A 12419-nucleotide genomic window follows, 5' to 3' on the forward strand; every position below is an offset into this window, starting at 1 on the left:
TTGATTCATGAAAGGAATTAGGAAGTTGCGCTTCCTTTTTAATGCTCTGGAATCATTTATAGAGTATTGGGACTAATTACCAAAATTGACCCCACAGTTGGCTGCTATACAGTACTCTTAGTTTAGTGGCACCCTCTTCTTTCTCCTTTTTCTTCTTTTTCTCTTTCCAATTGCCAAAGGGTGCGTCTTCTTTCATTTTTGTCTTTTTTTTTTCTTTCCCAGAAGCTATGCATTTTATAGATTGTGTTCTTTAAATCACACAAACTTTTAAGTTCCTTCTGGGTGGTTTGTGTTCTAATCTATTCAGATTTTTTTAAAGCATTTTCAAACTTAGTCTTTATGGTAGTATTTTTTTATTCTTTTTTAAATTTAATTTAATTTTATTATGTTATGTTAGTCACCATATAGTACATCATTACTTTTTGATGTAGTGATCCACGATTCACTGTTTTTGTATAACACCCAGTGCTCCATGCAGTACATGCCCTCCTTAATACCCATCACCAGGCTAACCCATCCCCCCACCCCCTTCCCCTCTAAAACCCTCAGTTTGTTTCTCAGAGTCCATAGTCTCTCATGGTTCGTCTCTCCCTCCGATTCCCCCCCACCTTCATTTTTCCCTTCCTTCTCCTAATGTCCTCCATGCTCTTCCTTATGTTCCACAAATAAGTGAAACCGTATGATAATTGACTTTCTCTGCTTGACTTATTTCACTTAGCATAATCTCCTCCAGTCCCATCCATGTTGATGTAAAAGTTGGGTATTCATCCTTTCTGATGGCTGAGGAACAGTCCATTGAGTATATGAACCACATCTTCTTTATCTGTTCATCTGTTGAAGGGCATCTCGGCTCTTTCCACAGTTTGGCTATTGCGGACATTGCTGCTATGAACATTGGGGTGCATATGGCTCTTCTTTTCACTATGTCTGTGTCTTTGGGGTAAATACCCAGTAGTGCAATTGCTGGGTCATAGGGTAGCTCTATTTTTAATTTTTTGAGGCACCTCCACACTGTTTTCCAAAGTGGCTGTACCAACTTGCATTCCCACCAACAGTGTAAGAGGGTTCCCCTTTCTCCACAACCTCTTCAACATTTGTTATTTCTTGCCTTGTCAATTTTTGCCATTCTGACTGGTGTAAGATGGTATCTCAGTGTGGTTTTGATTTAGATTTCCCTGATGGCTAATGATGATGAACATTTTTTCATGTATCTGTAGCCACTTGTATGTCTTCTTTGGAGAAGTGTCTGTTCGTGTCTTCTGCCCATTTTTTGACATGATTATTTGTTTTTTGGGTGTTGAGTTTGAGAAGTTCATTATAGATCTTGGATACCAGCCCTTTCTTTATCTGTAGTGTCATTTGCAAATATCTTCTCCCATTCTGTGGGTTGCCTCTTTGTTTTGTTGACTGTTTCCTTTGCTGTGCAGAAGCTTTTTATCTTGATGAAGTCCCAAAAGTTCATTTTTGCTTTTGTTTCACTAGCCTTTGGAGATGTATCTTGAAAGAAGTTGCTGTGGCCGATGTCTAGGATTTGGATGGATTCCTGTCTCACATTGAGGTCTTTCATCCATTTTGAGTTTATCTTTGTGTATGGTGTTAGAGAATGGTCCAGTTTTATTCTTCTGTATATGACTGTCCTGTTTTCCCAGCACCATTTATTGAAGAGACTGTCTTTTTTCCATTGCGTATTTTTTCCTGTTTTGTTGAAGATTATTTGACCATAGAGTTGAGGGTCCATATCTAGGCTCTCTATTCTGTTCCACTGGTCTATATGTCTGTTTTTGTGCCAGGACCATGCTGTCTTGGTGATCACAGCTTTGTAATATAGCTTGAAATCAGGCAATGTGATGCCCCCAGCTTTGTTTTTCTTTTTCAACATTTCCTTGGTGATTTGGGATCTTTTCTGATTCCATACAAATTTTAGGATTGTTTGTTCCAGCACTTTGAAAAATGTCATTGGAATTTTGATCGGGATGGCGTTGAAGGTATAGATTGCTCTCGGTAGCATAGACATTTTAACAATGTTTATTCTTCCGATCCATGAGCATGGAATGTTTTTCCATCTTTTTGTGTCTTCTTCAATTTCTTTCATGAGCGTTCTGTAGTTCCTAGAGTGTAGATCCTTAACCTTTTTGGTTAGGTTTATTCCGAGGTATCTTATGGTTTTTTGGTGCTGTTGTAATTGGAATCGTTTCTCTAATTTCTCTTTCTACAGTTGCATTGTTAGTGTAAAAGAAAGCAACTGATTTCTGTGCATTGATTTTGTATCCTGCCACATTACTAAATTGCTGTATGGGGTCTAGTAATTTGGGGGTGGAGTCTTTTGGATTTTCCACATAAAGTATCATGTCATCTGCGAAGAGAGAGAGTTGGCTTCTTCTTTGCCAGTTTGAATACCTCTTATTTCTTTTTGTCTTCTGATTGCTGTTGCTAGGACCTCTAGTACTATGTTGAACAATAGTGGCGAGAGTGGGCGTCCTTGATGTGTTCCTGATGAGAATAAAGACACATCAGTCCAAAACCTATGGGATACTATAAAGGCAGTCCTAAGGGGGAAATACATAGCCATCCAAGCCTCACTCAAAAAAATAGAAAAATCCCGAATTCACCAACTAACTTTACACCTTAAAGAACTAGAGAAAAAGCAACAAACGACGCCTAAGCCACACATTAGAAGAGAAATAACTAAGACTAGAGCAGAGATCAATGAATTAGAAACCAGAAACACAGGAGATCAGATCAATGAAACTAGAAGCTGGTTCTTTGAAAGAATTGATAAGGTCAATAAACCACTGGCCAGACTTATCCAAAAGAAAAGAGAAAGGACCCAAATTAATAAAATTATGAATGAAAGGGGAGAGATTACGACTAACATCAAGGAAGTGGAAACAGTTATTAGAAATTATTATCAACAACTATATGCCAATAAATTGAGCAACCTGGAAGAAACGGATGCCTTCCTGGAAACCTATAAACTCCCAAGACTGAAACAGGAAGAAATTGACGACCTGAATAGGCCAATAACCAGTAACAAGATTGAAGCAGTGATCAAAAACCTCCCAAAAATCAAGAGTCCAGGCCTGATGGATTCCCTGGGGAATTCTACCAAACATTCAAAGAAGAAATAATATCTATCCTCCTGAAGCTGTTTCAAAAAACAGAAACAGAAGGAAAGCTTCCAGACTCATTCTATGAGGCCAGCATTACCTTAATCCCCAAACCAGGCAAAGACTCCATCAAAAAGGAGAATGTCAGACCGATATCCCTGATGAATATGGATTCCAAAATTCTCAAAAAAATCCTAGCTAATAGGCTCCAACAATACATTAAAAGGATCACCCACCATGACCAAGTGGGATTTATCCCCAGGATGCAAGGGTGTTTCAGCATTCGCAAATCAATCAATGTGATAGAACACATTAATAAGAGGAGAGAGAAGAACCATATGGTCCTCTCAATCGATGCAGAAAAAGCATTTGACAAAATAAAGCATCCTTTCCTGATTAAAACTCTTCAGAGTATAGGGATAGAGGGAACATTCCTGAAGTTCATAAAATGCATCTATGGAAAATTCCACAGCGAATCTCATCCTCAGTGGGGAAAATCTGAAAGCCTTTCCCTTAAGATCAGGAACATGTGGTAGTATATTTTTAATCAGTGTTAGGTCATGCCTGTTCAGTTTTCCATGGGTTTTTTTTTTTTTTTTGCATTGTTTTTGTTCTGGTCTGTTTCTGCTTATCACAAATACTTGTTGGATCAGCAAGGGTAGAGTGGGAGCAGGAAAGATCAAGTGCTGGCTTTTATATTTTTTTCTCTTTTTATTCACAATCATTTTGAAGCTTTGGCACTCTCTGTCTTAAAGTTACCTTAAAGGCTTAAGGTATGGTTTCATGTGGAATTTGCTTTTTCCTTCTTCTTGCCTATGGTTTGGGGAGGAAATAGTATGAAGTAGATATCTATGCATTTGCTATTTTCTTTAGCTCTTAGGAATTTTTATATTACTACATTCCTTTTTTTTATAGTCTCTTAGGTTTAAACTATGGAACAAGTGAACTGGGGTAATTTGGAGGGTGAACATAATTAACCCTTTTCTATTGTTAAAGGTTACGGATGAGGCAATTTAAAAAGAACTGGAAATATGATTTAGATTCAGCCTTGAATGAAATAGAGGTATGACACTTATTTTTTTAAATGAATTGCTGGGATCTCTGAAAACCAATAATAACAAACTTTGAATAGTGGGAAAAGTTTTTTAAATGCTGTTGTTATACAGAGAAAATGCTCAAGGAAAAGAAGTCTAGTATTTTTTTAATACTTTGAAATGCAAACAATTTCTAGAGTTATGGACTAGTCTAGAAATAATTGTTCAGTTTCAAAATTAACATATTAAGGTATAATAATCTAAGGCTTATTAGCCTCTAATTCTTGTCACTGGACAGACTCAGTGCACAAGAAAGTTAGCTTTCTTGTCATAATGCATGGATGGCTGCAGTATGTGAAATGATAGCAGAAAGCCATGGTCAGGGTGCCCTCTCCAGGCATTTGGAGTATAAAAAATAGAGAACTTTCAGGATGATTTTACTGTTTAGTTTAAGATCATTTCTGTACTCATCTAGTAATTGTTGGTCTAGTCTTAATTAGCATTTATATCCTTAAAATAATCTTTTGTTGGTGTGGAAAACTATTTCTTTGTTTACAATAGAAAATAATAAGAAGATGGTAAGTTTACTGAAATTTATATTATAGTCCCTTTCATACAAGAAATGTAATGCCCAAAATGACATTTGGGCCCCAAATTATAAATGGGGCCGAATAATAGCAAAATGCAATCTCTAAAAGTAGTAAAATAATGTATTTCTGTAGAGACAGCTCAAATCATATAGCTAATCATCTGTTTTCCATAAAATCTATCTCCACTGTCTAGTTCAGGTTTGGGGGTGACATCATTAAGTACATTAGGAAAAGATTATTAAAACAAATGTACATTGCCATCCAGAAATTATAGACTATGCTATAGTCAGAAACACAAATTGTACAATAGCAAGTTATTGATGGTGTAACACTGTCAGTAAGTTTATAAGATCTACAGAGATTGTGTTATTAATTTCTATATATCTAATGCCTACATGTGCCTATTCCATAATGTTTTTATAAATGACATCTTTCTTTCTTTTTTCTTGTTTTGTCTCTAATAATTCCGATAGCATTGTAAAGAAAAAAGTGACTGGACCAAACTGGGAAATTTATACATTAACATAAAAATGGGCTGTGAAAACTTTGCAGATTTCCAGAGATTTTGTGCTTGTATTGCTGAAACACTAACAAAAGACTGTAAAGAAGAGAGACCAGGTGTTCCATTTTGTGAATTTGCTGAAACAGGTAAAATGTCACTGTTTGGGTCTACGTATTGTGTGTATTAGGGTGGTGCAGTGTTTTACCTGGAATGTAAAGCTCTTACTATTTTCCATGTTGGGGATAAGTTAATATTGCAGATTTCAGATACTTCCCCTTCTCTTTATAAATCTTTCATCTTTTTGTTATCAAGTTAGATTATAATGATATAAGGTCAAGAATTGTTTTAATACCTCATGTTTCATGTTCTTATTTGTATTTTCATTCAGATTGGTAAAACTATTGCTAGCAAATTATACTGGAGCACTTGAATTATTGAATCATTAAAGTTGTTACTACCTTCACTACTACAAGTCAACAAAATTCACATGTTTTTGAGACTTTTTTTTTTTTTTTTGGCATGAGCTCTTCACTGCTATATTTTTTATCAGAGGTCAGCAAACCTTTTCTGCAAAGGGCCAGGAGTAAATATTTTAGGCTTCACACAATCACATATGATCACACAATCACATAGTTTTCTTTTCCTTTCAAAGAACCCTTTAAAAATAGGGGAACCATTCTTAGCTCACAAGCTATACAAAAACAGGCCACAGGCCAGAGTTGTCCTGTAGGCTGTGGTTTGTTTGCCAACACCTGGTCTATGTTCTAGTATCAATAATTTCATATTAATTTGCCTTTGCTGCCATTTTAAATAACTTTTTCACTTTTTTCCATATGCCTACTTTGTGTTTCAGTTAGCAAAGATCCACAAAATAGTGAAGTAGATAAAACTTTGCTGGGAAGAATCGGAATCAGTGCTATGTACTTCTATCATAAGCTGTTGCAGTGGTCCAAGGTATGTCATTAAATTTTTGTTTGGGCTTGGTACAGAGAGTGTTAATTTAAAAAATTTTTTAACAGAATATAGTTAACCCTGCAAATTAGAAATTTGCTAATAATTGTTGTAAGTGGCAAAATGAGTCCCAGACTAGCAAGGTGTAGTGTATTAGGCAAATGTGGAAAGGCAGTAGCGTGAGACTGGCTACCCTGAAGAAGTATCAGAAGTGTGCTAAGTATCATATTTATTTGGAGCAACTTTCAATACAGACTTTTGCTACCTCTTAAGTATTGATAACATAATTTTGCAAAAGTTCCAGACACCTTTTTAAGATGAACCCAGGGAACTCACAATTAACAGAACTCCTTAAAAATCACCTCCTAGAATGCTCTGGAACACTATATACCATATATCTTGATATCTACCTTTGAGGTTTAGCTCACCATAGATGCGGTCTAGTTCTTCTGGACCATACTGAACTACCATTCTTTAGATTTCCCTGTGGTAGCTGGTGGTTACAGATTCAATAAAGTGAAATAAAATAGAGGACAGGAAAATCTAAAATAGGAAGGAAGTGCTGAGGGATGAATGGAGCAGTTGAGAGTGTGGTCAGTACTGAATCAGCTATTATAATGTATCTTTTGTTACTTCCTTCTTCTTATAAAAAGTTATTTCATAACTGAGTATGTTCAATAACATTTAAGTACATGGTCACTCATACAAATTCATGGATTTTTTTTTTTTTACTAAAAAAAAAAACAACAGCAACAGAATCCTTGTGTATAAGGTCTCCAGTCTCCAAGGTCTTCAAGAGGTTAGCATTCACTGTGCAGTAGGCCTGGGATGGGCAGAATATACCTTGTCCCTGGTCTCACAGTCTAGCTTAAGGTTCATCATAGCATTAATTTCTTGGATATTTAATGCTTGAGAAATTGAGGACTACATAAACTATTTTTGACAAAGATTGATTTTGCTGAAATTTTAGGGTATATTTTAATTTTATTTGTTGTGATTATTTCTTAAGAGGCTGGTGAGTTTGTGCCTGTATTGTAATTTAAAATTTTCACTATCTTATTTGGAATGAATATTTTATTTTACTTAGTATGAATTTTTGTAGTGAAACCTATTCCTTTTGAACACAAAAGTAAAACCACTGAAATTAAGCTAGAGCTATCTCCTTAAAAATGCATTCATTTCTATAATCAACTTCAAAGTACCTTGACATCACAATATGCATCTGACTCAAATAGTATAGAACATAATATAAAACAAGGATCCACAAACTAAGGGCCCAGTCTGACCCACAGCCTTTTTTTGTACATCTCAAGAGCTGAGAATGTTTTTTACATTTTTAAAGAGCTAGAAAATAAAAACAGCAACAACCGGAAAGAATGTGCAGCTGACCAAATGTGGCCTGCAGAGCCTAAGTGTTTACTATCTGGCTAATTATAGAAAAGGTTTGCTGACCCCTTATATAAAATAATACTCTATGTCTAATTTCTGATGTCCAAACTGGAGATAATCTTTATGTAGACTATGTGAAATAATTAGTCTGTTGAATCAAAAAAACAATTTTCAGCCAGCAGTTTTATTCTTTTCTTTTCCCCACTATCATTATGTAAATTTGACAAAACATTATCTTGATTTTCACTGTCTCTCCCTCTTGGCTCTTAGGGTAATCAACAGAAGTACCAAAACGTATAGTTAGTAGTTTTCCACATTAGGGCAAGAAATTCTTTTTCCAAATGAAATCTTTAGGGGAAGCACAAGTATAAAAACACTTGAAAAGGTGGGTCAGCAGGGTGAGGATTAATATGAGGCAAAGCCCTGCTTCCTCACCTTCCCTGTCTGTCTCTGTGGCTAAGCAGGAGGGAGCTTAAGGAAAGAGTCTTTTGAGAACCATCTGTCTAGAAGGATGATTCAAATTGGGTAATTGACTTCTATATAATTACTGATGTTATTTATATCTCTGTGATACTCTAAATGAATGATACTCAATTAGTGTTCTTTATTTTTACTCCAGGGAAGGAAAGTCTTAGATAAACTATATGAATTAAAAATACATTTTACAAGTTTAAAGGGACTTATAGGGCCCGAGAAGCTAGCACCAAGATGTCAAATTGTGAATATTGCAGCAGAAATTTTTCTAAAAAGTGGAAGCCTAGATGGTGCCATTTGGGTATTGAGGGGTAAGTTATGATATGTGCAAGCATAACATAATTTGTTGTTATAAATTCTTGTGTGTGCAATTACCTTACATTGATGTTGAATTGTGGGTGGTAATTTGGCCTAGTAAGCCTTAGTGATCATGTAGGTAGGTAGGTGGTTATTGTGTAAAATGGAAGGAGAAAGTTAACCTCATTTTTTTTTTTTAAGATTTTATTTATTTCTTTAAGAGACAGAGAGATAGCGAGAGAAGGCATGAGCTGGGGGCAGGGGCAGTGGGGACAGGAAGAAACAGAGCAGGGAACCAGATGCGGGACTTGATCCCAGGACCCTGGATCACTACCTGAGCCAAAGGCAGACGCTTAACCAACTGAGCCACCCAGGCGCCCAAAAGTTAACCTAACTTTAAAGAAAAAATTGTATGACCTTTTATTGAAAAGCTAGTTCTTACTTTGGCCTAGGGACCATACAAAAATGCTTTACCTGGATTATCTCAGTTCATCTTCATAGAAACCCTCTGAGTTTAAAATTAGTACAACCCCCCCCCTTTTTTTAATAAAAAATGTCACAGACATCAGGCAACTTGCCGAAAATGACGTAACAAGTAAGAAGTAGAGCTAGATTCAAACCCAGACAGTCCAGCTTCAGAGCCCAGGCGTCAGCTGCTATCTCAGATAGGGAAATCCCTATTGTAATCTGCATAAACTCCTATCTTTGTACATACAGGCAAACATGACTTCAAACCAAGACAAGTAAAGCTTACTTCCCTAGTAAGTCAATCCATCTAGCAGAAATTACAATGAAATTAAGCCAGCAGAAGCACCTAAAATTAGTTTGCTATGAGGTAAATAAAAATTTAGAGAGCACACTGGTCACACAGCATGCTATCTAATGGTAGCTCTGGCTACTTGAACCATCAGGCAGACTTTATTTGATAAAATGGGATAACAACGGAGAAATCTCAAGAATCTCTGGGTTTAGGTGGGAAGATGGAATATATACACAAGTAAAGCAAATAGATAACCTTTACACTAACACACAAACACACATACCAGCACACATACACATTCATATACATATGAATATATAATTAACATATATTATTTATATGGAATCATTACATATGTATAATACTTTGTTCAGGGCTGAGAGTATAGGGAATGCAGAGGTTGTGAGTGGACTTCAGGATCAAAAGCTTGTTGGAAAAGTTTTTCTTCAACTTAACAAACATAGCCAGTGAAGTTTACTAGGTGGAGAAGAGTAACCAAAATACAAAAATAGAAATTAGCTAAATGTAAGCCAAGCTTTCTTTGTTAGAAAGAAGAGATGTGGCAAGAAATGGAAAGGTTAAAATAGTTGATAAAAATGAGCTTGAGGCACCTTGTGACAGGAAACTTCAGCCTAAAATTTCTGGCAAAACTAGTCTTTCTCAAACTAGAGCCTAAAGGAGAGTTTGTGGGAGGGTATGGGATGGTCTATGGAGATTTTAAATTTTTACAATTTCAGTGTTATCTTTAAAAATTGTATAAGTTAAAAACACAGGATTCTCTTTTGCAGGGACCATTTCAGTTGAAAGTCACTTTCATAAATAAAAATTTACTTCTTCAAAAGAAGGGCCCACAGAAGTATGCTTACTTCTTCCCAGAATTTTTTTCTTTTTTGGTGTTTCAAAATCAGGGTTTTTGTTTGTTTGTTTTGCTTTCTTTTTATTTTTTTATTATATTCAATACATCATTAGTTTTTGATGTAGTTAGTGTTCAGTGATCCATTAGTTGCCTATAACACCCAGTGCTCATCACCACTCATGCCCTCTTTAATAATAGTCATCACCCGGTTACCCCATCCTCCCACCCCCCTCCCTTCTGTAACCCTCAGTTTGATTCCTGGATTCCAGAGTCTCTCATGCTTTGTCTCCCTTTCTGATTTCTTTCCAGTTTTCCCTCCCTTCCCTTGTGGTCCTCCACACAATTCCTTATGTTCCACCTATAAGTGAAACCATATCCTAATTTTCTTTCTCTGGTTAACTTATTTCACTTAACATAATCCCCTCCAGTTCCATCCATGTCAGTGCAAATGGTAGGTATTTATCCTTTCTGATGGCTGAGTAATATTCCATTGTATGTATATACCACCTCTTCTTTATTCATCTGTTGAAGGGCATCTCGGCTCCTTCCACAGTTTGGCTGTTGTGGACATTGCTGCTATAAACACTGGGGTGCATATGCCCCTTCTTTTAACTACATCTGTATCTTTGGGGTAAATACCTAGTAGTGCAATTGCCGGATCTTAGGGTAGCTCTGTTTTTAATGTTTTGAGGAAGCTCCTAACTGATTCCCAGAATGGCTATACCAACTTGCATTCCCACCAACAGTGTAAGAGGGTTACCCTTTCTCCACATTCTCACCAACATTTCGGTTTCCTGTTTTGTTAATTTTTGCCATTCTAATTGGTGTAAGGTGGTATCTCATTGTGGTTTTGATACGTATTTCCCTGATAGCTAGTGATGTTGAACATTTTTTCATGTGCCTGTTAACCATTTGTATGTCTTCTTTGGAGAACTGTCTGTTCATGTCTTCTGCCCATTTCTTGACTGGATTATTTGTTTTTTGGGTGTTGAGTTTGAGAAGTTCTTTATAGATCTGGGATACCAGCCCCTTATCCATAATGTCATTTGCAAATATCTTCTCCCATTCCATGGGTTGCCTCTTTGTTTTGTTGACTGTTTCCTTTGCTGTGCAGAAACTTTTTATCTTGATGAAGTCCCAAAAGTTCATGTTCGCTTTTGTTTCCCTTGCTTTTAGAGGCATGTCTTGAAAGAATTCGATGTGGCTGATGTCGAAGAGGTTACTGCCTATGTTCTCCTCTAGGATTTTGATGGATTCCTCTCTCTCACTGAGGTTTTTCATCCATTCTGACTTTATCTTTGTGTGTGGTGTAAGAGAATGGTCCAGTTTCATTCTTCTGCATGTAGCTCTCCAATTTTCCCAGCACCATTTATTGAAGAGACAGTCTTTTTTCCGTTGGATATTCTTTCCTGCTTTGTTGAAGATTAGTTGACCATAGAGTTGAGGGTCCATTTCTGGGGTCTCTGTTCTGTTCCATTGATCTATGTGTCTGTTTTTGTACCAATACCATGCTGTCTTGATGATCGCAGCTTTGTGATACAGCTTGAAGTCAGGCAGTGTGATGCCCCAGCTTTGGCTTTCTTTTTCAAGGGTCCCCTGGCGATTTCAGGTCTTTTCTGGTTCCATACAAATTTTAGGATTGTTTATTCCGGCTCTGTGAAAAATGTTGATGGTATTTTGATAGGGATCGCATTGAAAGTGAAGATTGCTTTGGGCAGCATAGACATTTTCACAATGTTTATTCTTCCAATCCATGAGCATGGAATGTTTTTCCATCTCTTTGTGTCTTCCTCAGTTTCTTTCATAAGTGTTCTGTAGTTTCTAGAGTATAGATCCTTTACTTCTTTGGTTAGGTTTATTCCTAGGTATCTTATGGGCTTTGGTGCTATTGTAAGTGGAATCAATTCCTTAATTTCTCTTTCTTCAGTCACATTGTGTGTATAGAAAAGCCACTGATTTCTGTGCATTGATTTTGTATCCTGCTATGTTGCTGAATTGCTGTATGAGTTCTAGTAATTTGGGGGTGGAGTCTTTTGGGTTTTCCACATAAAGTATCATGTCATCTGCAAAGAGAGAGAGTTTGACTTCTTCTTTGCCCATTTGAATGCCTTTTATTTCTTTTTGTTGTCTGACTGCTGAGGCTAGGACTTCTAGTACTATGTTGAACAAAGTGGTGAGAGTGGGCATCCCTGTCGTGTTCCTGACCTTAAGGGAAAAGCTCTGTTTTTCCCCATTGAGAATGGTATTTGCTGTGGGCTTTTTGTAAACGGCTTTTATGATATTGAGGTACATTCCCTCTATCCCTATACTTTGAAGAGTTTTAATCAGGAGAGGATGCTGTATTTTGTCAAATGCTTTTTCTGCATCAATTCAGTGGATCATATGGGTCTTTGTCTGGTTTTGGGATCAGGGTAATTCTGGCCTTATAGAATGAGTTTGGAAGTTTTCCTTCCATTTCT

At 36.6% G+C, this 12419-nt stretch overlaps 1 protein-coding gene across 1 annotated transcript in view; it reads left to right on the forward strand.

Annotated features, from left to right (window-relative positions):
- The window catches only part of TOPAZ1 (testis and ovary specific TOPAZ 1), a 114910-nt gene that overhangs the window by 67213 nt on the left and 35278 nt on the right, over nucleotides 1-12419 (forward strand). The window contains 4 exon segments of the mRNA XM_078074116.1: nucleotides 4104-4170; nucleotides 5205-5379; nucleotides 6087-6187; nucleotides 8193-8358. Coding sequence (XP_077930242.1) covers nucleotides 4104-4170; nucleotides 5205-5379; nucleotides 6087-6187; nucleotides 8193-8358 — 509 coding nt within the window.

This window comes from Halichoerus grypus, chromosome 1 (assembly GCF_964656455.1).
Source record: "Halichoerus grypus chromosome 1, mHalGry1.hap1.1, whole genome shotgun sequence".
NCBI classification, from domain to species: Eukaryota; Metazoa; Chordata; class Mammalia; order Carnivora; family Phocidae; genus Halichoerus; species Halichoerus grypus.